Here is a 24,083-nt window from a genome sequence, read left to right on the forward strand (position 1 = left end):
GGCTGGAGGGAGGCTGCGAGCCCCGGGGAACCTCTCCCTGCCGCTGCCTCAGCTGAGGCGGAGCTCGCTCCGCCTGTCACCGTGCAACACACCGGCACACGGGAGCGCAGCCCCAGGCCTTCCCGGTGCTAAGGGCAGGCGGCGGCGACCCCGGCAGAGCCAGCTCCCCCCGGGGAGGGAGGCACGGGGTGCGCCCACCCGCGGGGAAGGGTCCCCGAGCACCGGGACAGGCACCGCGGGACCTCCCACGGGCGCGGGGCGAGCGCCTGGGCGGGCAAGGGGCGGCCGGAGGCGGCGGGGCCTGCCTCCGCGGCAGCGGGCCGCTCCCTCCCGCGCCAGACGGCTCCCACCGCGCCCCAGCAACTCACGCCGAGCGGGGCAGCGCGTCCGGAGCCCGCTCTCTGCCGGAGGCCTGCGCGGGGAGCGGCGGGGAGCGCCCCGGAGCGCGGCCGCCCCCGGCCGCCCCTCAGCGCGGGCCGCGGCCCGGGCAGGACCGGGAGGGGCCGCGCCCAGCACCGGGGCCCCGCCCCCGGCCTCGCCCATAGGCCGGCAGGCCTCCCTGGCAGCCAATCGCCTCCTGGCCTGGCGCGCACTTCCGCCTCGCCTCGTCGCGGCACCGCCCCGCAGCTTCTTCCGCCTTCGCTCTGACTGGCTGCGTGCGGCTCTGCCCCGCCCCCGCGGCGAGACGGCGGGCGCCTATTGGCTGGCGGCGGCGCGGCGGCGGTGCGGCCCGCAGGCCGGGGCGGGCGCGGCGTTTCCTAGCAGCGGCCGCCGCCATGGCGCCGCGGCGCGGCGGGCCGGTGGGCTACGCGCTGCTGTGCGGGCAGGCCGCGCTGCTGCTCGGCAACCTGCTGCTGCTGCAGGGCGCCTCCCGCGGGCCCCCCCACAACGGCACCGAGCCCGACGCGCCCGCGCCGGGGCCGCCCGCCGCCGCCTGGGCCTACACCGACCCGCGGGCGCCGCTCGTCCTCTGCACCTACCTGTGAGCGCCGCGCCGCGCCGGGGCGGGGGGGAGCGGCCGCCTCGCCCTCCCTCACCGCCGCCTCCTTCCCCGCAGCCCCGAGGAGTTCGTGGAGTGCGAGGAGCCGGTGGACCACGGCGGGAACGCCACGGCGCAGCAGGAGCTGGGCCACGGCTGCGTGAAGGTGAGGGGCGGGCGGGCAGGGACGGGGGCGGCTCGGCCGGGCCTCGCTGCCGGCGGCCCCCGGGCCCCGGCTGAGGCCGCCCGCGCCGCCCGCAGTTCGGCGGACAGGCCTACGGCGAGGTGGACCACACGCGGGTGCAGTGCCGGGCGCTGGACGGCATCGAGTGCGCCGAGCCGCGGACCTTCCTGCGGGGCAGCAGGCCCTGCGTCAAGTAGGACGCGTTGCCGCGGGCGGGAGGGCCCCTGCGCCGCCCCGGGCCCTGCGCCTCCCCCGCGCCCCGCCGGAGGGAGCCCGGCCGCCAGAAGCGGGGCGAGGCCGGCGGGGGAAGCCGAGCCCAGGGCGCGGGGGCGGCCTCCCCTCGCAGCCCCCGCCCGACGTCCCGCCGCTTCCCCCGCAGGTACACCGGACACTACTTCATCACCACTCTGCTCTACTCCTTTTTCCTGGGTTGCTTCGGAGTGGATCGGTTCTGCCTGGGCCACACCGGCACCGCCGTGGGGAAACTGCTGACGCTGGGAGGACTGGGGATCTGGTGGTTTGTCGATCTGATTCTCCTCATCACCGGCGGGCTGATGCCCAGCGACGGCAGCAACTGGTGCACCGTGTACTGAGAGGAGCCAAGGCTGCTCCCCCGCGCCGGCCCCAAAAAAGGCTGACAGCGTCTCTGCAGGACTGGAGACGGACTCCTCCGCTTGTTCCGCAGCACCAGAGCGGGCTTCTGCCTTGCACAAACATGGATTTACAAAGCTGTAACAAAGCAGAACGATTATTCTTGTTAATTCCTCTGTACAAACCTTGGACATAAAATTGTTCGCTATATATTTTGCTTGTTTAAAATGATCTGGACACCCCCCCCCTTCAAGCAGTAACAATTTAAGAAATCAGACCTTGCAAACACAGGTGGTCAAAACAAATCTTAATAAAGTCTGGAAGGAGCTGACTCCACATCCTTTCAGTATTAATAGAGAACATACAGCCACGCAGAGATGCGGGCCGCTAGCATGTGGTTTTGCATTACTAGACTTCGCAAACCTGTACAGTTCAGGAACCTAACATAAAGTTATAGAGACTCTGTGGCAAAGTGATGAGCTCTAATTCTATGTTATTTGTTTAAAACCACGTTCACTGGCTGCAGGGGGAGCTGGGTTAGATTTAGTGCACCCTTTGGAGAGCACGACTTCCCACTTTCTTGCCGGCAGGGAAAGAAAGACACAGTGCAGCAAATAAAGTTACTGCTCAGGCCTCTCAAAAGAAGCACTGGTGTCCATGGATGTAACTCTCTCTACCATGCTCATATTCTAGAAATGTCGTCTGTAGGACACTGCAACCACTCCAAAGTAGCGCATGTGTTATTTTAAAATTACCTGTTTCTCCTCCTGTCCCCTGCCCTTCACAGTAAGTCTGCTTTTCAGAACGTATTCCCATTGCGCTGCCACGGCAGCAGCTTGCATTCCCTTTCCCTGCTGCCAGACAGTTGTATTCTTTAAAACCCGTGACCCTTCAGTGGCAACCATTTGTGTTTTACAAAACTGTGAAACGCCAGCTTTGCCTCATTAGCGACAGAGGGCTCGTTTCCACCCGGCGCTGCAGGGAACGGACGGGAGCTGTCGGGGAGCGGGGAAGGGGCCGGGGCTGCCGAGGGGTAGCTCCCGTCCGCGTGCCGGTCACCCCTCCGGCTCCAGCCCACGGCACAGGGCACGTGCGGTACCGAAATGAGTGGGAGCTTCAAGCAACCGCGCACCCAAAAGAGGAAGCCCCACCAGATGCAGTCTGAAAACTTACCGAGCTGAATAAAAACGGGAAAAGGAAGCTGCAGTAAGTCACAGCCAGAACCAGACATAAAAATCCGTATATGCAAAAGTCCAGTCACATTTGACGTAAAATACAGCAAGTGTACACTCTCCGTCCTTACACGGTTCTGCAAACCGAGGACCCTCCAGCCATTCTATTTAGCGAATTTCCGCCTGTGTTACTTCTACTTCTGCCTCCAATGGAGCTGCAACAGGGTTCAGTTTGGCCAGGAATTCTGCCTGTTCCAGTTTCGGTTTGTGGTTTATTGCAACAACTCCTCCTCTCCGGGGAATGGGGTTTATATCCCATTTAGGTCACAAGTAATCTGAATTTGGCAGCTTCAAATAGGTCTCAGGGCATTGGGGTTGGGGGAGGCTTCATTATGAAACTACCACATTCTTCAGACCAGTGGAACAACGGGGCTGAAGAGCCCACGGTGGGGAAAAAATTATGCAGCGAGCCAGAAGAAAAAAAAAAAAAAAAGATCCTATGTGCAAAAAGCCCATCATCATTAACATCTCCCCATGTCCTCAGCCCAGCAGCTGCCAGCTAACAGCAGGACCTCAAATTCCTTCCGTGTACAAGGCTGTCACGGACTACACTGAGGAATACCAGCGGTATCGGTCCGACAGCTTTCCTCCTGCCCGCGGATTCAGAAAGGCAAAGGTGGTTGTGATTTCCCTGCCACCGCCATGCACTCACCCTGCTCGCACCCAGACCCGAGCTGTGTGCGGGGCAGCAGCGCCTGTGCCCGCTTCACAGATGGCCACAAGAAGTGTGCTCAGCCAGTTCTCGCTGGAAAATGTGACCTTGACAGGGGGAAAAAAGAAAAAAAAGTAACAAAGTGTTTAAACCAAGAATTTTATTGGGACACACTTACCCACGGAAGGGCTCAAGATGAGCAATAGCTGGAGCTGTCTTAACGTCACCAGGAATAAAATGAAACTTGCACCTCAGGCTGGGAGGATGCACAGTGCCTGGAGACGGACGCTTTCTGCTCCAATCTGTTGCGTTCCTCACCAAACACACGCCCTGGGAGCAAGGGATGCTTCTTGCCCGGTTAGTCTCCATCCCCTCGTTTTCTCACAGCGACAAACGAGACCAACAACTTTTTCAAAGCAGAGGCCATGACGGCCCTTCGCCCTCGCCTCGGTGCTTTGCCCCGCTGAAGCTGGCTGGGGGCCGGGGTGTCCGGTGGGGTGCTGTGGGGCGCGAGGTGCCGTGGGGCACCGTGGGGCAGGCAGCCCAACTGGCTGCAGCAGGGGCCTCCAAGGGGCTCCAGCCGTAAGCGTGGCACAAGAGACACCGGGCAGGACTTTGGCAGCTCCGTGCAGCATCCCCAAAGCTCCCCCAGCACACGATCGCTGCTCCCCTCGCACGTGGCGGGGAGCACCCGCCGGTGCCCCCCGTGGTCCCCCTACCCCGGCAGGGATGGCGTTCAACCCCACAGCAATCATTACCCCAAACACACAATGCAAACGGACAGCCTGGAAAAGCGACTAGGATTTCCTTCTTTATTTAAAAACACAGGGGGAAGAAGGGCGCTCCATCTCCTGCAGCCAGCATTTCCAGGCGAGGGGTGGGAGATGGGTAACCCGTACCATGGGAGTCACAGAGCATCGCCCACACCAGGCACCCCGGCCCTAAGAGCACTTGAAATTCACCGCCAGCACTCACAGAAATGGCTGAAACCACTTGGAAGTTTTCATAGAAAAGAGCAAAGCCATCTCTCAGACCACTCTTTCAGCAGAAGATTCCTGGAACCTGCACGCACATCCCTAGGAAAGCGGGGGAACTCACAGCACATGCTTCATTTTCAAAAGGGAGCAGCTATGGGGAGATGCGTTCATCCCCATGCAGGAGAGCCAGGAGGCAAACGCTGAGGTGAGGGGACACCAGTTTGCTTTAAAACAATGCTGTCAAGCTCCATCCAGGTCTGGCTGCATCTGCCCGGTCCTTGGGGATGGGAGCGAAATTCCTCCCTGCAACAGCACCTGTCCCATGGACGGGTCTGGAGCCCAGCTCAACTTTGAAGACGCTCGGTGCAGTCTCACGTTCAGCCTTTACGTTGTCCTGGGGATGCAGGGAGGGTGGGAATGAGAGACAGAAATGTTGCAAGAGCGCTGGAGCCACTGCTAGTTTGTCCTCCTGGATAATTAACCCTAATTGTGCAACAAGCTTCTGCTTTACCATCCCAGGCCCGAGGAAACTTTGCAATTATCAAGCAACAAAAAACCTTGGTACTCCATGGTTTTGAAGCCTTGCACAAAGTAACCATCATCCCTCTGCACTTGGTGTTTTCCAGAAATGAGGTCAGAGCGCTATCACCAAATGCTGTGACTCTATGATTGATAGGTTTGCCAAACTATTAAAACATTTTTGAAACACCATGTTATGAGCCAAACAGCAAGTCAGCAAAAAAAAAAAAAAAATTCACACACTAGTGCAAATAAAGCAGAAAGGAACAGCATGATCTAGGTTTCTACAATTAAATAACAAATATTGACACTCACCCTGTACCGTTTGCATCGATTCCCACTCATTTTCATAGTTTCAGTGTTCTCCAGCATCTCCACACAACCCCACTTTGGGCCACTCTTACCCCAAATTTGGGAGGCCCCGTCACCACCCCTCCAAGGCTGCACCAAGGCACCTGCAGCTGCGCCTGCCCCGGGCTCCAGCAGAGCACGGCTGGAGGAGCAGCCCCTCCAGCACAGGAGGGGAGCGGTGCAGGAAGATGCAATTTTAATCTTGTTAAGATCCATCGGGTTAATCAACGCCCCAGAGCTCCACCGATAAACCTCCGCTCGATCAGGCTGAGCCTCAGCTAGGCTAAAGCACAGCTGCCAAACAGCTGCGGACTTGGAAAGGGCAGGGACAAACCAGATTTTTTTACTCCTGGAGAGCACATTGAGCTGATTTTGCAGAGCAGAGAATGCGTAATGACACGAAAAAAAGGAAAAACAAAACCAAAAAAAAACCGGGTAACTAGTCCACAGTAAAGGGAAGCCTTGTTAACTCCAGACTACTCCATGCGCTGCTACGCTTGCAATGCAATTCCCACACCAGCCACCCAGATTTATCAGCTGGCATCTATCTGAGACGGCAAAGAGCCAAAGAGCCTGACACGGACACGGCAGCGCAGCTGGGCCAAGGCAAGCGCATTTGGAAGATCCCACGTGCCCGTCAGCAGGGCCCCGCGCAGCCCCTGGGACCTGCCTGCAGCCCTGTCCAGAGCTCCGGTGCCCAGCCGGGGCACTGCTGCTGCTGCTGTCGCTGCTGCTGCTGCTGCCACTGCTGCTGCTGCCGCCGCTGCTGCCCACAGGCCACGCGTGGGGCACCGCAGCTGGGGACGCCCGCAGACCGCAGCGGCTCAATGCAAGGGATGCCTTCACTTGCTCGTTTCAGCTTAATGCAATTCCAGACTAAAGCTTTCCCACCCAAACGCGTGCTGCTTTCCGTGGTGCGCGGGCACCGTCCCAGCGACGCTCCTCACCGCCGCCTTGGGTCTGGGTACATCAGGCCGGAATGAGAGCCCTCAAACGGAGGGTGAAGCAGCACCTACGCCTGGATGGGCTTGATGCAGCTCGCAAAAAGTCACACCAACATAACCTGCTGCTGACAGCAAGGACGGAGAGGGGTGTCCTCGCTCCGTACCAAGGATTACACACGCATCTCGGGGTGAAGGTATCAGACGATCTCGCTGCCTAGGGAATACCTGAATTTTCTACATGCTGTTTATCACACCTCCTACAGGAGCCGATTTGGTTATGGAAATGCCAAGTTCGTGTTGCTCTAAAAACTTCTGCTCATTTTCATTTCAAGGCAGGCAGCGGGCGAGTCGGTCGGACAAGTCTTCCCACTTTCATTTACACGCTCGGCTTTTGTTGCTTTTTGCTAAGAGCACTTCACCGCCACGGCATGGCTTTCTGGTGCCCATGGACGCAGTGCAAAACCGACACCGTACCTGAGGATCCTCCCGTCCCCGGGAGCCACCGTTGCACCGGCTGCCTGCCCGGGCTCACGCTCAGGAAGTACCGATAAGCTTTCCGGACCGGCTGAGCGGGAGCGTGCCAGCGCTGGGGTTTAACAGTGGCTGCAGATATAAAAAGATGTAATTAAAAGCCAACGGATACATCACTAGCCAGGCAGCGTAAAGAGCTGATCTCCTAGGGAAAAAGTCACCAAAATTGGAAGTTGCAGCATGTTCCTTGTGCAGGCAGCTGAGGGCTGCCTGGGGAAGGCTGAGCAGCCCGAAAGGGAGAAAAATGATTTTTCAAACATAAGAAAGGCCACACTCCCCTCCCTTCATGCCTCTGAGACCTCCTGCCACTTCCTAAAGGCTTGGTTTTGGGGGAAATTGTGTGGTCGCAGAAGAGGACGCCCCTGCGCCAGGCCGTGCTGGGGACCAGCGCTTCCCGCCCTGCGCAGCGGCGACAGCAGCACGAGGCACCCGCAGGTCGCCCTGCCCGCGGGCAGCTTCCAAAACACGGAGCCACCTGGGCTGCAGCCGGGGCAAAGCCCGGGCAGGAGCAGGCAGGGAGCCCGCTCCCCAGCAGAGCGGGACGCGGGGACGTGCGTCCAGCCGGATCCTGTATCGCAGGGAAGAGCGGTGGTGGAGGGAAGGGGCGCTTCACCCCCGCCAAGGCGACGGGGTGAGCTCGGTCCGAGGCGCCGAGCAGACGCGTGGAGACCAGCCGTCCCGGGCCCGGCGCGGCCGCTCGCCCCGCACCACCCCGTGGGGACCCCCGGCAGCCAGGGCGGCGGCGCGCAGAGCCGGGGGGTGGCTCGGCGCCCGGTCAGACGTCGGAGGTCCGGATGCTTTCATCGTCCAGGTCAAAGGCGAACGGCTTCTCCTTGAGATGCTGCGGCTCCGACTTGTGCCGCACGCGCTTGCCCAGCGTGGCTCCGGCATCGCGCTCCGTGAAGGCCGGCAGGAACACCGAGTCTCTCAGCAGCGTGGGTGCCTCCTCCGGTGCCGGCTGCTTCCCCTCTGCCTGCGGCACCGGCGTCCAGGGCTGCCAGGAGGAGGTGGAGGGGGCTTTGCACAGCGCTCTCCTCTCCTCCGCCGCCTGCCTCTGCTGGGAGAGGGCTGCGGAGCCCCCGGGCTTGACCATGGAGGTGGATCTCGCGAAGGACATCTCCTGCAAGGACAGACGCAGAGTGAGCTCTGGCTGGGATTGGGTTTTTGTGTGTGCAACTGCTGTGAGCAATTTGCAAAGCCCTGGGGACCGGGACCAGGCCCTTTACATGCTCTGCAGAAAGGGTCAAAAAAAAAAAAAAAAAAACCCCTAAGCGAAGTGAAAGTCTGAATTAAATGGCCCTCTGCCACCAGCCAGGCTCTCGCTCGTGCCCTGGAGCAGAGCACGGTTCACGCGGGTCCAGTTCGATGACTGAATCTTACTTTTCAATTCTTTTCAAGGAAACTTTTCCAGTGACTGGCAAACCAACCCAGAGAGGGCAGGGATCTCATCCTGGAAACGGGCTAACCGAGCGCTTACACAAGCCACTAAATAAGTATCTTGCACGCTGGCATGATCTTCATTTGACACTAAATATGAAGCAGAAAGGACATGACCTACCCTCGGGCGGGTTTTCAGGGCTTGGACTGCCCCTGTGATTACTCGGATCCAGCTCTGCATGTCCTCGGGGCTGTCTGCCTGCAAAACACGCCAGCCCGAATGAGACTGTGCCTTCTGCAAGCCCCCGGTGCAGCCAGAGTTGATCCCCGCCGCAGCGAAGCGTGGACACGCAGACCAACAGGCTACCACGGCTCCCAGAGATTTGCTTGCTCAAAAACCACTGCACCACCCCGTCTCCCCCCGCAGAAGGGGAGCCGCTCTCCACATTGCAGCATTTTTATAGCAGGAACAGATAAAGCATTTAAAGAAAAAAAAAAATTGCTGGGGTGTTACCAACCCTGCGCCTGCTCTCTGGGCAGCAGCGTTTGGGGTTTTTGCCCGCGCACGCGGGGATGCGCACCCACTGCATGGCGTGGCGCGCTGCCTGCTCTTTGGGGACTGGCAAGCGCCAAGGGGTTTTGCAAATGCCAAGAGCACCGTGCCCAGCATCCCCCAACTGCTGCCTCCCCCCGCCCAGCTCATCCAGCAAACGGGGAGACCGACTTATTGCCCCCGCCGACGGCAGGGGAGGGCTGGCCAAATCTGCAGGACAGGGGAGGCGCCGACACAGCCCCGCACGCTCGGGATACTCATCGGATCGCCCTGTGCTTTTGCCTCCGCTTTTTCCTGCTCACACAAATAGCCCCTATTATAAATAAGCCCAAGGGGAGAAGTGAAACCGCCTGGTAGTTCTTCCTCGCTTGCGTGTGCCCCGCCGCCGGGCGAAGCTGCTACGCGCTCATCTGCTTGCGTTTGCTGGCCGCGAGGCTGCTGGGGAACAGCCTGCTTGCGGGAGCGTGGCTTGCACGAGCTGTCGAGAGCTGATCTTACTGCGCAGAAAAGCAAACCCGCTTCAGCTGCCTCACCTGGATGTAGAAGGTTCTGGAGCTCGTTACAATTTCAAAGAGGTTGTCCCGCATGAGGAGGTCACTAGAAACAGCGAGAAAGAGACGGTCACTACTCAGAAGTCATCGTGGGTGGGGGGGGGGGGAAAAAAAAAAAAAAAAAAATCTGTATTTACCCTCATCTCTAGAGCGTACTGGGGAAAAAACATATTGAAGGCAAACCTTGGATCTCGTCGGGATTTTGAGCAGACTCCAGCTCCCCAGAGACCTTCAGCTACAAACACACTCTAGCTTCTGCTGCCTGCAGGCAAACCCCCGCCCCTCCCCAGACCCGTGATCCATCTCGCTTGCAGTTCATTTTAAATGTGAACTTTCTATTACTTATTGAGAATAAAAATTCAAAGATATATTAATAAAATATATTTTTACTGTAGCTAAAGAGGTTTGTTTTCTTAGTTCATTTTCCATTGCAAGTCTTCAAGTTACTTTGATTTTACCGGCGTTCGCTGCAATAAATTGTTCCCAAAACACTGTGCAGCCACCTGTGCTAGTTTAAGGAAAACGCCTCGATGCGGCTTTTGGCAGCTTTACGAACACCTTGGTTCTGCCGCCATAGGATGCCATTTGCTGCGCAGGGCCCCACGCTCCTTCACCTATGGAGGTAAGAGAGCCGTAGGAGGACACCTGCCTAGAGATGGCTATCAGCGCCAGAAGTACAGAGGACAGACAATATCCTGCATCCAGCCACATTTCCCCGGCCTGCTCATGGAGCTGAAGGGGAAGAAATTTCTTAAAAGCAAAACAAAGCGGCGACGTTTGGGTTACAGGGTTGTAAAAGAAAAGCGAGCGGCAGCACAGCTCAGCCTGACCCCGGCTCGCAGCAGCGGCCGCTGCCGGGGTCCCCCGGGCTCCCCGAAGGAGGGAGCTGAGTTTCCTTCCTGCCCTCCTCCGGTTCAGCTCCTCGGGGAGCTGCTTCCCACCAGCAGCCAGAGCTCCCGTGAGCTGCTCCGGCCCCAGCACAGCCCGGGGCTACGGCAGGAGCTGCACCCCAGGGATACGCAGGCGGCAGCATTACCCAGACTTGACCAGGCACTCGTGGGTCTTGCAGACGTCCTTCAGGAGAATCGAACGCAAGGGCTCCTTGTCCTGCGGAGATGAGAGGAGGTGATGGGCTTGGCTAGCCGCACTGCGACGTGCCTCCCACTGAGCCCCCCGCACCGGCATGGGAGCGCAGCAACCCCTGCGTAGGAGCAGCCAGTCCCAGGCAGGGGCTGCTCACCTGCTCACACTTGTAGTAACTGATGGAAAATTCATCCAGAACGAAGTACCGGCGCTTCCAGCTCTTCCTCTGGAAAAGAGAGGAGGAAACCACTCGGTGCCGGGCTTCGGCGCTCTCCCCACGCTGTTGCGGTCTGGCATCCAGAGCATCCCTGGAGCATCCCCGACCCACGGGGAGCAGCCAGCCCCACGCCACCCACCCGGCTGAGCCACCCCGCCGCCCGCGGCACAGGGGACCCCCGGCACTCACCACGTTCCCCTGCTTCACGCAGTAGCCGCTCTTGAGGACGGGGGGCCCCACGGGCGGCTTCACAGCCGAGGTGGGGATATAGCTCTGTGAGCGCCGCAGCAGCGGGTGGGCAGCCACGTCGCTGCCCTCCCCTCCGTCCCCTCCATTCTGCAACCGGAGAGCACAGGGTTACGGGGGAGCACAGAGAGAGAGCAGGGAGGGGAATTCCCTGCCAGAAGGCAGGACACCTGAGCTGGAGGGAAAAGCCAGCTGAAGCAAGCCCTGAGCGCAGCGCTGCGTGCCAAGGGCTAACTGCAATGCCTGGACACGAGCAGGGGAACGAACCTCAGCAGAGAGCTGATTTTATCTCCTTGCATGCAGCTTTTCAGACTGCTGCCTGAGTAGTATTTGCTCTTTTGGCACCCACATCTTAAAAACAACATTAAGAAATTGGAAAGGCTACAGAAAAGCCACAGAAGCAATTTGAGGGCTGAAGAAAATCCCTTGCACCGGGGGAGTTAAAAGACCTCATCAGCCTGGCTTATCAAGCACCGAGAGGTGACTCGACTGCACCACAGACCTTCTCGAGGGGGAAATGCAAGGTACGAGGAGCTCTTTCATCTTGCAGAGGGAGGCAGAACAAAAACCACTGGCTGTAAGCTGGAGCCAGACGAACGCGAGTTAGAAAGCAGGGATGCTTTCCAACTGGAGAAGGCAATATATCATGGGAACAAACTGCTCAGGAAAGCTGTCGTCTCCCCTCCGCGTTTTCAGAGCCAAATGCTCCCAAAAGAAACTGTGATGTTCAGAGTTCAGGTAGAGAACTCGCAGCTCCCCTGGCCCCGAGCTGTCTCTCCCCAGGCACAACGCGTGCTGCTGTGAGCACGGACAGACTGCGCACGTGGCTGTGCATCCAGCATCCACCCCTGGCTCACCCCAAGCCCTTCCCAGTGCATCCCAAGGGCCGGACCCTGTCCCGCTGCCAGCATCACCCCTCTCTCCCCCGCACCGCCCCGTCCCCCCGGAGCGCCCTCCCTTCCCCCTCGGCAGCGCAGAGGATGGCTGAGGTGAAACATCTGCGCTCATCTCCTTCCCCCGTCCCTCCAACCCCTTCCTCCAGCTCCGCGCTGAGGTTTGAGAATTGCCATGGCAGCCGGGGTGGCTCTCGCCGCTGCCAGCCTTATATGGCACCCGTGCCGGTGTGACTGCCGGTGCGGTTAACCAGCGACCTGCCCGCGCTGCTCCTTCCAGCACCTTCGAGAGGCTGCTTTGGTTTCTCCAGGACAGAGACAAGCAGCCATTTGGCTGGCCCCAAAGTGCCGCCTGGCACCTCTGGAGAGCAGTGGAGCAGAGCTGCAGCCTGGCTGGGAAGGGGAAACCACCCGCTCCCCTCACCCGGGCTGCACCAGCTCTGCCGAGCGTTACAGACGTACGTGTCCAAAAAAAGAGATGGGAATGCTGCTGCAATAGGGAGCATTACACCCAGGAGCCAGGGTGACGCTGCTGGCTGGTCTGGGGGTGCAGCTGGATCGTGGCCCCCCCCGCCACGGTCCCAGAGCTGCTGCAGGGCAGCACCGGCCAGCCGGGGCAGAGCCAGGAAACCACAGACGCACCCAGGAAGCTGCAGCGGAGGAATAGCCATTTCACACGGGGCAAGCAGCAAGAGCATGGAAAATAGTCCAGCAGCTCATGCACCACCTCTGAAAAAACCCTCTGTGAAAGAAAGACGTTGGGCAAGGGCTGAGGATGGAGCTCGCGGCTCCGGGAGGTGGTGGCAGGGGAGGAGAGGGAGGCAGACTCAAGAGTCAGGAGGAGAGAGCAGCTTTGACTCACTGAAACAAAAACGAAAAGTCACAGGGCTGGCTGCTGCCACTTGTTTGTAAGCAGGCAGCCAGGCTGCCCCGGCTGCATGGCACAAGGGTGGCGGGGGGGGCACAGCCTTCCTTGCCCGTCCCCACCCCGCGCACGGCCGAGGGTCCAGCAGCGTGCCACGGGGCAGCGTGCCACGGGGCAGTGGCACCGGGAGGGGACAGCTGCTAGCCCAAGCCCGGAGGCAGCCCTGACCCCACACACCTCTGCACCCCACACGTCTCCGCACCCCACTCCCCAACCCCGCGGCCAGGGGCACGTTAAAAGTGCCTGCCAGCAAAAAGCGCTGCAATGATCTAATTCTCTGCTCTATTTTTAGTGCTGCCGCTGATAAGAGCTGAAGTGAGAACCAGAGCTGGAGGAGCGCCCAAAGGTGGGAGACATCGACGGCCACGTGCACACCCGGCCACGTGCCGAGGGAAGGGGGTGCAGAGCCACCGCCCCCGGGAAGGGTCAGTGCCTTTGGCTGCTTCGGTGGGGGAGCAACACAGGGCCCCTCGATGGGGGATCTGGACCCGGGATGGGTGGGTGGACGGTGCGGGATGGCCAGGAAGCCGAGCAGATTTGTAGCCTCCTCCTCACACCCCCTCATCTCATCACACTTCAGAGCGAGACAAAGGAGAGGTGCGACAGGGTGCTAAGTGCAGCTATTTATACACCCCTGAGTGGGAAGGGTTTGCAGGCACCGAGCTGGCTTCCAGAAATGAAAGTGCAAAGCAGCCTCCCCAACAGCCCAAACCAGCAATTGCCTCCAGCCCCATGGCTGGACCTCTCCCGGACCCCCAGAGCTCCCCCCACACCCCCGGGCCCCACGCCACGCCGGGGGACTCGCCCCCACGAGCTCTGCTGCTCCGACATGGCGCTGGAGAACAGAGCCCATGGCTTCCGTGTATTAACAGCATTTCTCCACCCATTGCGCTGCTCAATACTGGCGGGGCACAGCAGGATGCTAAAGGAATAATAACGCCCAGACACGCACTTTCCCTGTGTTTTCCATTCCTAAAGCAGAAATCTGAGTATCATTTGCAACAAGCGATTTGCAGACCCAGCCACCCTCGCTCCGCTTGACTCGGAAGGCAGCACACCCTTGCTGGCAGGGCAATGACAGCAGCAGGAGCAGACACAAAACCCAGCGGGCAGGGACCCCTCAAAGCCCAGCGCGAGCACCAAAGGGCCCCCGGCAGCGAGGTGTGGGAACATCAAAGCAGGGTGTGGTGGGAATGCCCTCGCCCAGCTATGCGTGGAGAAAGCTGCCACCTTTTCTGCTCATCCCCATTAGGAGCTGCTCCTAAAACACAGGGAACAGAGAGACCAAAGCAGGGTGCTGATGCTGCAGGGATTTTACCCCCAGGATGTGGGACGGTGCACAGATCCTGCCAGCTCACCTGGTTGATGGAGATGGGCGTGTGGACCACCACCCCCCCGATGATCTCGGTTTTGTAGGCCACCTGGGGCTTCCTGTCCTGGGCCTGGGGCACCACCGGAGGCTTTGCGATCTCCGTGGCCGGTGGGACGCTACCGCCCTTTGGCACCTATGGGAGAAAGAAAGGGGGTGAAGGGCACAGGTATGACCATGCCAGGCAGCCCCACGCCTACACCAGGCACCATCGCCTCTGTCCTCCCAGCCTAAATGCAGCAACGTCCCTTTAAAAAATAATAAATGAACAAGCCACCCCAATTAAGGAGGGTGTGGGCCCCACCCAGGCAGTTTGCAGGAGGCACTGAGATGGGAGATGAGAGGTGGTGAATAATTAATCATCGCCTCACATGAGTCTGCGACTCACTTCTGCGGCCCAACGCTTTTATGGGACACTTGCTCCTTTAATTGTCCCTGCTCTACTTACAGCTAGGCTTAATGATGAGCTTTCATCTGCCTAACGAGGCTGAGCTGCAGCACGTCCACACGCTATTTTACACGCCGAACGCCTGTGCGTCCTGCACCAACGTGCAGCCGGGGGGGTTGTGTCTCTGCTGCGAGCGGCCCCGCACCCCCAGGCAGGGGCTGCGCCATGGGGACCTGGCCCCCAGCGCCGGCATCCTCCCTTTCCCCCTCCCAGCTCCTTCCCCCCAACAGCCAGCTCCGGACAGAAAGGCAGGCTTCCAAGTTTTCCTTCCCAAGTCTGCAGTTCCACTTCTCTAACGCCATTAATCAGGGTCTCTGGCTCCAACCCACCCTCCTGTCTTCCACCCTGAAATGCGCAGGGAGCCACACGCGGTCCTCTCCGTGCGAACCACACCGTGCATCGGCTGCTGGCTGGGCAGCGCAGAGCTCTCAGCTGCTCTCAAGTCCCTCCTGAGGCTGGACTCGCGCTTACGCTGAGAGCTGGCTTAAGCCTTGGGGGGCAGAGGTCTGTGCTAAGACCCCACAAACCCGCAGGCAGGAGAGGAGGAAGGGCCAAGGCTGAGATCCCGGTCACCCCACGGCCACGCTGCCCGCACAGAGCCCCGGGTGCTCTCCAACAGCCGGGCTCGCCTGACGGCGCAGGCAGCGCTGAGCAGGCAGCAGCGGCAAGTTCAGGCACCATCGCTTCCTGCTTCGGAAAATCTGCTGCCGTGACAGCGAGGGGTCAGGCCATGGCAGGCTCCCGCATGCCTGCGCTGCGCGGCCCCGCGCAGAGCACCAGCACCCGCGGGCACTGGCACGCAGCACCGCCTGCCCCGGCAACGCGGGCCAGCTCGCGGCGGGTGCGCGGTGAGGCTGGGGAGCCGGCACAGGCTGCCCGGCCAGAGGAAACTTTCTCAACGCAGATGCAGAGGCATTGCGTGCGCAGGCAGCGGGGCAAGGGCAGAGGGAAGGAGCTGCGTCTCCCTGCAGGCAGCAGTGCAAGGGGAAGGCGCTGCTCGGTGCCCGGCACGGGGCAGTGCTGCCACCAGCTCGAGCCTCCTCGTGCAGAACTGAGCAGAGTCCCTTGTCGCAGTGGCACCAGCCCGCTGCACGCCTCACGCCTTCAGCCGCCGGAGCCCTGGCTACGCAGACATCATGCAGGGTGAGGAAACACAGGAACCGATTTGCCAAGAGCAGAGGAGAAGTCTCCGTGAGAAGCGGAAGCTGAGCTTGGATCTCTGCAGCAGGAGCAATACCCGAACTGCTGCCCCATCCTTCCCGTCCCACCACGGTGAGCGGCTCGACCGGCGGCAGCGTGCACCGAACATACAGCACGCGTGAGCGCGCTTGGTGTGATGCAGCCCTGCAGAGCCCGGGGCAAGGGGGAGACCTCTCCAAGGCCAGAGGCTGGTAAAGGGCCAAACCCCGCCGAAAGCCAGAACGTCTCCCCATGCCCCGCTGTGCCTCTCCACCCACGCCAAGGCGATGAAGCCTTTGCAACTCAGAGCAGCCCAAGGAAACCCAGGCGTAAATGGAGACCTACAGGAAGCTGCAGCGTGGGGAGAGGGATTTCCCACGCAGGGCAGAGCGGCAGCGTCGCCTGCACCCCGGTAGCCCTGCGTTTCCCAGCCAGCCTACGAGAGCTCCTCCCTGCAGGGCTGGACGAGCCGGTCAGCCAGCCGGGACGCAGCCAGGGCCGGGAAGGGCTGGCCGACATCAGGGTATGAAAATCACCACACTTTATTGCGGAAACAGAAGATGAGGCTCTTCCTACCATCGCACCAACTCCCACCTCAGCCAGCCTGGCAGCGCAGCAACCAGGAAGCTGCCCCGCGGTACACCGAGACAAGCGGTGTTGGCAGGCTCTGGTTACAGCTCCTACCCAGCTTTGGAGGTGGGGTTTTTGTAGCCAACATCACTTGAACCCATAAGAGAGAAGGTACAAGCCAGAGCCCGTGCAGTCAGTTTGGTGGCTTCAGGCGCAGAGGTTGTCACATTTAATGTATTTGCAGATTAAAAAAAAAAAAGAAAATACAAGCCAGGTCTGGTCTTGTAGATGAGTTTCCCACAGGGATTACAACACAGCACTCCCGTGATTTTAAACAAAAAACTCCAAGAAAAAAGCTATTTGATAGGCCCCAATCCTAAACCATTTGCCATGATTTTTCCTTAATTTAGTTTACAAACCACCACCAACGTGCATCAGTGCATGATCTAGTGAAACCCTGCCAGCATTAACCATTGGCAATCCTGCTAATGCCAGGGACACAGAAGCCTGCAGTGCCCCCAACCCTTTCGCAGGGATCCCCCACATCCCAGGTCCAGGAAGAAGCTGTCCTGCGGACACCTAACCCAGGAGCCCCAGCGCGTGGGCGCTGCCACCTGAGCATCAAACGCACAGCGTGCAGACGGCGCTTCTACTCCTGCTGCACGAGAGAGGGAGCACAGCATCACCCCGCATCGCCAGGAGCACCGGGCAGCTGAGGAGCGCAGACTCTGCGAGTTACTGGGTCAGCGACCATTCATTTACAATTCTATGAACACAAGAGTAAATGAGAGGAGATGCAAACTCCTTCGGATCCAGGCGAAACCCGCCCTGAGATGCCCTACAGCGCAGGGCATTCGCTACGCCTCGTCACAAGACCCGGCGCTCCAGGAAGAATACAAATTGAGTAACTAAATTATTGAAGCACAAGAAAGATGCCCTTTGAGAGCCATGGCGAGGAGCTGGTTACGGGTATCCCAGCTGTCAGGAGGGAAACGTCCCTGGAGCAGGTGGGGATGGGGACAGGTCCCGCAGGACCCTGCCCAGGGTGCAAGCGCCGTCCCCCACAGCAGCTGGGCAGGGAGCGCGAAGATGCAGGAGCAAACAGCAGCAAAGTAAATCCCGACTAGGAGGATCCCTGGGGATGGTGGAGGGAACATCTCCCATCTGAAGCCAGACCCTTGAGAGGGGTCACCACGCACCTCTGGCCTCGCAAAGGGGCACGGCAGAGCCGTCCAGCCCGCGCACCGAAAGGCTGCATCGCCAGCACGTCCCTCCTCTGCCCGGAGCGCTTCCCCCGCAGACCCAAACCAGCCCGGCCCCGCGGGCTGGCAGAACCGCACGCAGCCCCGGGGCGTCTGTAAGAGCCCTGCTCTCGCCGGGGTCTGGGGGACCAGGGCACGTCCCCTGGGAATGAGGGCGTTTGGGGAGCTACGGCCCCGTATTACGGCTGCTTCACTCAACAGCAAAACAAGGGACGCAGCAGGAGCAGAGCGGGCTCCAGAAGGAAGACAAGGCACTGCAGCCGCCAGCCGAGAGCTGCGCTTCCACCCTTCCCCAGCGCAGCCTCGGCTCTAACCCTGGCGAGTTTGGCACAGACCCGCGCCCGCGCTGGGGACAGCGCGGCCACCACCGTCACTGCTCCTCAGGTGGGACCGGGGAAGTGACGGAGGAGGAGAGCGCCGCAAGAAGGAAAAGCACGGCTCTTCCAGGCATTTATCGAGTGGCCCATCAGGGCAGGACACAGCAACATAATGCATAATGCAACCTACCGTGATCTTACTGGCCCGGTTCAGCGCCTCCACCCAGTCCTGCAGGTCTTTCTGATCGCTGGCTTGTAAGAAATAGCGCTGAGATAAAGCGTTGATAACTATCAAAGAAGGGAACAAAAAGAAGAGTTAGGGAACCCCATTCAGTGCCTAGTGTTATTAAAACAAATGAAACAATAAATCAACAAGACAGCATCTCTCAACTCCCAGTCCCAGAGCGATTTGCAGATATCAGCCTCGTAACCTCTCGCATGGAAAAGCGGCCAAGGGGCCAGCGCTGGGGCGCGGAGCGGGGACGCGGAGCTGGATCCTTGCACCAGAGCTTAGGGAGGGCAGGGCTGAAGCCAGGCTGAAACCAGGGCTGTGTCACGGCCCAAACCAGGACTTAATCCGGTGCTGAAGTTACCCCCTCGCACAGGGCATTTGAGGGCCCTTTGCTACTTCCTTCACTCGGCGCTTAGGTTTTAACTCTCATCCGAAACGTTGGAGCAAACCCCAGGGGGGGTCTGGGAAGCTCCTCGGGGTCACGCTCCCCGCCGACTCCCCAGCGAGCGCTGCCTCCCGGCCGGCAGCCAGACAGGTCAGAGGAAGCTCTTGGAGGATGTCTGCACCAAAAAGCTGGAGATATTTTTAACCTCACAAGATCTTGCTGAAACTCCCACGAGCCTCACGTCCCGGGCTCTGCCCCACCGGGCTCCTCCGGAGCAGCCCCGTCCCTGCGTGGGGATGCGCCACGCACGCTGGTCTTTGTCTTGAGCTACGTCCCTCGTAGTAAAGCATTGCAAAGGTTACACCGATTCCGTAGGACAAGTACGTGCTTGTGCTGCCGTTTCTGTGGCTTTAAACCTGAGCTCACGGCTCTCGCACAAGGCACCGAGGCAACATGGGTCGGGCTGAGGCCATTTGAGGTGAGGGCGAATTGGACACAAAACACCCCTTCCTTGCACCAACAGAACAGAAGCTTATGCTGGTATTAAAAAGGAAAAAAAAGCTGCATTGCACAACGTAGTGCAGCACAATGGGACACACAGAAAGGATTCAGGAGCACAGCAGAAGCTGGGGTCTGTGCAGGGGACGTCACAGAGGGGACCCATAGGGTCCTGCCTCCCTCACCAGGCTCTGCCCGTGCATCTTACATGGGGGGTGTCCCGGTTTCGGCTGGGATACAGTTAACTTTCTCCCTAGTAGCTGGCACAGTGCTGTGTTTTGGATTTAGGATGAGCAGAATGCCGATAACACACTGATGGTTTAGTTGTTGCTCAGCACTGCTTATGCCAGGCAAGGACTTTTCAGCTTCCCATGCTCTGCCAGGGGCACAAGGAGCTGGGAGGGGGCACAGCCAGAAGAGTTGATCCCAACTGCCCCAAGGGCCATTCCATACCATACGGCGTCATGGGCAGTATAGAAACTGGGGGGGTTGGCCGGGGAGCAGCGATCGCTGCTCGGGAACTGGCTGGGTATCGGTCGGCGGGTGGTGAGCAATTGCATTGGGCATCGCTTGCTTTGGATATTGTTATTACTATTATTATTATATTGTTATTATTATTATTTTACTTTACTTTATTTCAATTATTAACCTGTTCTTATCTCAGCCCAGGAGTGTTTCTCACTCTCACTCCTCCGATTCTCTCCCCCATCCCAGCGGGGCAGGGGCAGTGAGCGATGGCTGCGTGGTGCTGAGCTGCTGCCTGGGGCTGAGCCACGACAGGGGGGCACGGTGACAGGGCCACTGCACGGAGCTGAGGCCCTGCACTGGCCCCCTGGCACGACGTGCCAGGCGCTGGCAGCATCCCCTTCCCTCCCCAACCGCAAGGACGCTGCAGGCAGCTCCTGCAGCTCTGTCCGGCAGCAGCCGGGAGGGCTCTCGGTGGGAGCCACCTACGCCGCAGCCCCCGGGAGGGCATCCGCCCCGGCAGAGCCCCGCCGGGGCCCGGGGTCACCCTCACTCACCAAAGCAGAATGGAGTTTTCGGCTTCTGTTTTGGTGTGGCGATGCTAACCTGCAACAGAGCAAATTAAAGACAAAATTAAAGATAATAGTGCACGCCAGCGGCACGCACAAGAGCTGGAAGCTTCCATCCGCACCCCCATGACGGAGGGGAAGGCGGTGTTCCCCGAGCTCCAGCCCACTCCATGCTCCCGGTTCCTCTGAGCCCCCGTCCACTGACGCCGCAGCACGAGTGCAGGGCCGAGGAGCGAGCGCCCGGCCGCCGGCACGCCGCAGCCTGCACCCTCGCTATGCTGCACCCAGCAGCCGCTCCGGCCTGAGGGAAGGCATCATCTGCCCTCCCCAGCCCTGCAATTACCCCGTCTGCAAACGAGAGCAGAGCCAGCTCGAGTCAGGGGAAAACGAACACGGCTGGTGGGCAGAGCCCAATTAGCACGTGTTCCTCGTTTCCTTGTGCACTTCCCTGTCGGAGCCCTGCTGCATGCCACGGCGGGAGCCCACAGGGCACGGCTCCCACCCCAAGCTCCGCTGCCCCGGGAACGGCGGGCAGGACCCCAGCAGCGCGGACGCTGGGCTGACGCGGGCAGCGCGGCCCTCGGGGCGCTGGCGCATCCCATGCCCGCGAGGACGACGCGCGCGGCGCGAGCCCAAGAGCCACGGCGCAGCTGCACGAGCTCTTGGGAACTGGCCCGTAGCGGATGTAACGCAGAGCACATGCGGCAGCGAGCACGCGGTCCCGGGGGAAGGTCAGCGCGGAGACGGGGCTTTCATCTCCCGCTGTCCCCCCCGGCGCTGGCTGCACTGTAAAGCGCAGAAAGGAAAGCTTTCAAAGGCCTTGAAAATGCGAGTTTCTGCTGGACTAACACAGTCGCTCTTGTCAGCAATTAAGAAAATTGAGGGAAAATAGCAGTGGTTTCTCCCTAAAGAGGAGGAATCATTTATACAAGAATAATACTCCCCGGGGCTCCAAGCACAGCATTCATGGAGTATTTATTCTGACAGGCTTCCTCCTTCGGAGCCAGTCTATAATGCTTTAAATATGTTTTCTCAAGCAAACCTCCATTTTTCTGGCATATTTACAGTTGGTAGTTAAAGCCGCTGGCATAACCCAATCCTGCAGTTTGTGACCAAATGCTGTCCTACAGCAATTTTCATTTAGACTAAAATGTATATAATTTATAAGCGAGGCTCTTTCCAAAATGGGGAAGGCTCAACCTCCCAGCGTTGCTTCATCTGTGCTTAATTTATAAATCATGATTCAGCAGGAACAGAGAGATCTGTCCAATTCTTTATCCGGCTCCAGTACGGAGCCGAGCCCGGCGCGGCAGCCGCGAGCCCCCGCTCCCCGCAGCAGCGGCAGCCGAGGGGCAGCTCGCGGAAGGACGGCGGCAGCTCCGCTTTCCGCAGCCACGCTTGCACCCACGGCTCCACATGTTCCCCTCACCAGCCCTGCAACAGTTGTCATTTATTGCACTGTTTTTGCCTTCCCGTGGAAGCCGGATAATGCCATTAAGACCGAGCTTCCAGAAGGTCTCATCCTTCAGGGTGCTGCCCTCTAAGCACAGGGGAGAGCTAGTGGTGCCCCCGAACCCATCGCAAGAGGGACCTTGGGACCATCCCCACCTCCCCATCGCCATCGGGTCTGGTGAGCTCGGGCTGCAGTGGGAGGCACCGCGCCGGGGTCACGGGGACCGAGCGCCAAAGCGAGGGGCACCGCGGCATGAGCGCAAACCCCGGCTCGGTCCGGTGCGGGAGCAGCAACACCGAGCTGATTGCCAGCTCTGTACCCAGCTCGCACCGACACCACGCTCCCGTCCCCGCTCAGCCCCGGCCACCCTGCGTCCTTCCTCATGGCAGAGGAGTTCCTCTTCCTCCCGCACCCCGACCTCGCAGCCCGTCCCGCGCCAGTCCGCGGGTGAAGGCGAACGGCGGTCCCAGCGCTGGGACTGGCCGTGCTGCGGGGACGCTCCCCCCTTCCCACAGACCCCCTCAGGCTCCCGTCCCAGGGAGGATGGCACGGGCTCGGGCAGGACCAGGACCTCGCCTCGGGCGCTGCCAGGGCGAGCCATTGCCTCTCCCGGGGAAGCTGCACGGATAAGGGGACAGCAGGGAGCGTTCATTTTCCCCCCACCCCACCCTGACCTTACCTTGGAGATATAGGTCAGCTGCAGAGATCCGACAGCACCCGCGCCGATGGCCAGGTTCTGCAAAACATTTAATGAGCAATGGGAGTTGAATGACAGGGAGAAAGCAAAGGGGCGAGCCAGGCTGTCATTTAGCGTCACTGGGGTCAGGCAGCAAAAGCAACAGCCACGCTGTCGGCCTCGGCCACTTCCCTTCCCTCTGCACCTGGTTCATCTCGCACCCTACAAGCAGCTGGGACCGGCCACGCTGCGCTGCACTGAGCGCCGTGCCCTCCTCGGTCCCGCTCCAAACAGCCTGTCCCGCTCACTGCCCCATGCAGCGGCACCTCAGGTGCAAGACGGGCTCCGACTCCCGCCTCGCATGGCCCAGAGAGCAGGAGTTTGTGCTAGCACCGGCCAGGAGGCTGCGGGCGGCCGCACGCTTCCCCTTCCCCTTTTAACAAGGCAATGAAGAATCTGCTGCGAGATGCTCTTCAGGAAGGCAGGTGCCTCCCCAGCCTACAAGCAGTGCTCAAGCACCGTGGCGTTTCCAGGAGGGTCTTCCTAGAGCTCTGGGCTCTTGCTCTTTTGAGCTCGACTGCAAGCGCTGGGGCAGCTCCCCGAGACATCGGGCGCAACATGCACAGACTCCGTCTTCCCCAACCGCCTGGCTCCTGGTCTAAGCGCTTTCGCTGCATGACACCACTTCCAAGATAAGTATTTCTAGGATAAGCTCTTCTCTTTCTTGTTATCACTGTCTCTACGCTCAGACACAAGCGAGACGTAACACCGCACGTTGGCACAGCATTTCTACAGGCTCCTCCAGGGTATCAATGGCTCCTGGTGGTGCAAGCTGCTGCTGGGGCATTCCTGGAAACCACAGAAGTTGCAGGGGGGCTGCTCTGCTGGAGCTCGGTCGTGGCCGCACCCAGCCACGGGGGACCCCAACAGATGACGGATGCAGCAGGCAGCATCTCCCTTCGGGGAGCGGAGGAGACGCCTCCAGCAGGGCAGCCCAGCGGGGAGCCCGAGATGCAGCTAAAGACTCGCTAACAACTTCCAGGGACGCGCCCAGCGTGATGCTGGGAGCAGCGGGAGCCTACCTGGGGGTTGTCCATGTACCACAGGAGGCAGTTGGCCTGGGTGTCCAGGATGAAATACCTCCGCAGAAACTTGCCGCAGGTCTCATTTTCTTCGATGTCCAGGAACCCGCAGATACGGTTCTGTCGATCCAAGTACGGCATGCCGGGCTCCTTCTCGCATCACCCTGCAGAGGAGGACAGGCAGGGAGAGGTGGGTGCTCTGCTCCCACAGCCCCAGCTCCCCAGGGAGCCAGCTGCTCCTGCACCTACAGCCAGCTGCTCCTGCACCTACAGCCATCTCAACCCACCAGCGCCAAATGTGCCAGGATGCCAGCAGTCGGTCAGCCCGCACCCAAGCTCACAGGAGGGAGAGGGATGGGACAACCTGTGAGGGCTGACCCAAACGAGCACGTTAGCTGCTTACCCTCACTGAAAAATGAGGCATTTGCATAAATGCGTTCCTCCCCATGGGGGCACACGTCGCTCCGATGTGCCCCAACCCCACTTGGCCAGGGAGCTCAAAGGCGTGAAAGCCCGCACGATGCTCGGTGGAGGGTCTGAGGCTTCGCTCCTCATCCAGCTCCCCCCTCCGCATCATGCTCCACGGCCGCCGGCCGAGCTTCCTGCAGGTCCAGTTTCCCAACCTGCCCAAACCTCCTTGCTGCCTCTCCCAGGCCTCCGCAGCCCATGGCTTAACACACGAAACGCAAAGTCAAACTGCTACTGCTGCGCGTTCGCACCGTGGGGAAGCTGCCAGACACAAACGTCACCCAGCACGCCTTTGTGAGAAGAAG

The 24,083-nt window shown here is 60.0% G+C and overlaps 2 protein-coding genes across 2 annotated transcripts; one reads left to right on the forward strand and one right to left on the reverse strand.

The window, feature by feature from the left end:
* Positions 1-776: 776 nt before the first annotated feature.
* TM2D2 (TM2 domain containing 2) lies at positions 777-2,537 on the forward strand. Its single transcript, XM_075723922.1, has 4 exons — positions 777-982; positions 1,058-1,145; positions 1,241-1,356; positions 1,543-2,537. The coding sequence occupies exons 1-4, from the start codon at positions 777-779 to the stop codon at positions 1,754-1,756; spliced, it is 624 nt and encodes a 207-aa protein (XP_075580037.1). The 3' UTR covers positions 1,757-2,537.
* Positions 2,538-7,735: 5,198 nt separating this feature from the next.
* Positions 7,736-23,451, reverse strand: PLEKHA2 (pleckstrin homology domain containing A2). Its single transcript, XM_075723921.1, has 11 exons — positions 23,311-23,451; positions 22,232-22,288; positions 20,088-20,136; positions 18,141-18,238; positions 14,164-14,310; positions 10,931-11,077; positions 10,682-10,750; positions 10,478-10,548; positions 9,424-9,487; positions 8,519-8,596; positions 7,736-8,080 (listed from the first exon to the last, which is right to left on the reverse strand). The coding sequence occupies exons 1-11, from the start codon at positions 23,449-23,451 to the stop codon at positions 7,736-7,738; spliced, it is 1,266 nt and encodes a 421-aa protein (XP_075580036.1).
* Between the last annotated feature and the right edge of the window lie 632 nt (positions 23,452-24,083).

This window comes from Pelecanus crispus, chromosome 21 (assembly GCF_030463565.1).
Source record: "Pelecanus crispus isolate bPelCri1 chromosome 21, bPelCri1.pri, whole genome shotgun sequence".
Taxonomy (NCBI): Eukaryota; Metazoa; Chordata; class Aves; order Pelecaniformes; family Pelecanidae; genus Pelecanus; species Pelecanus crispus.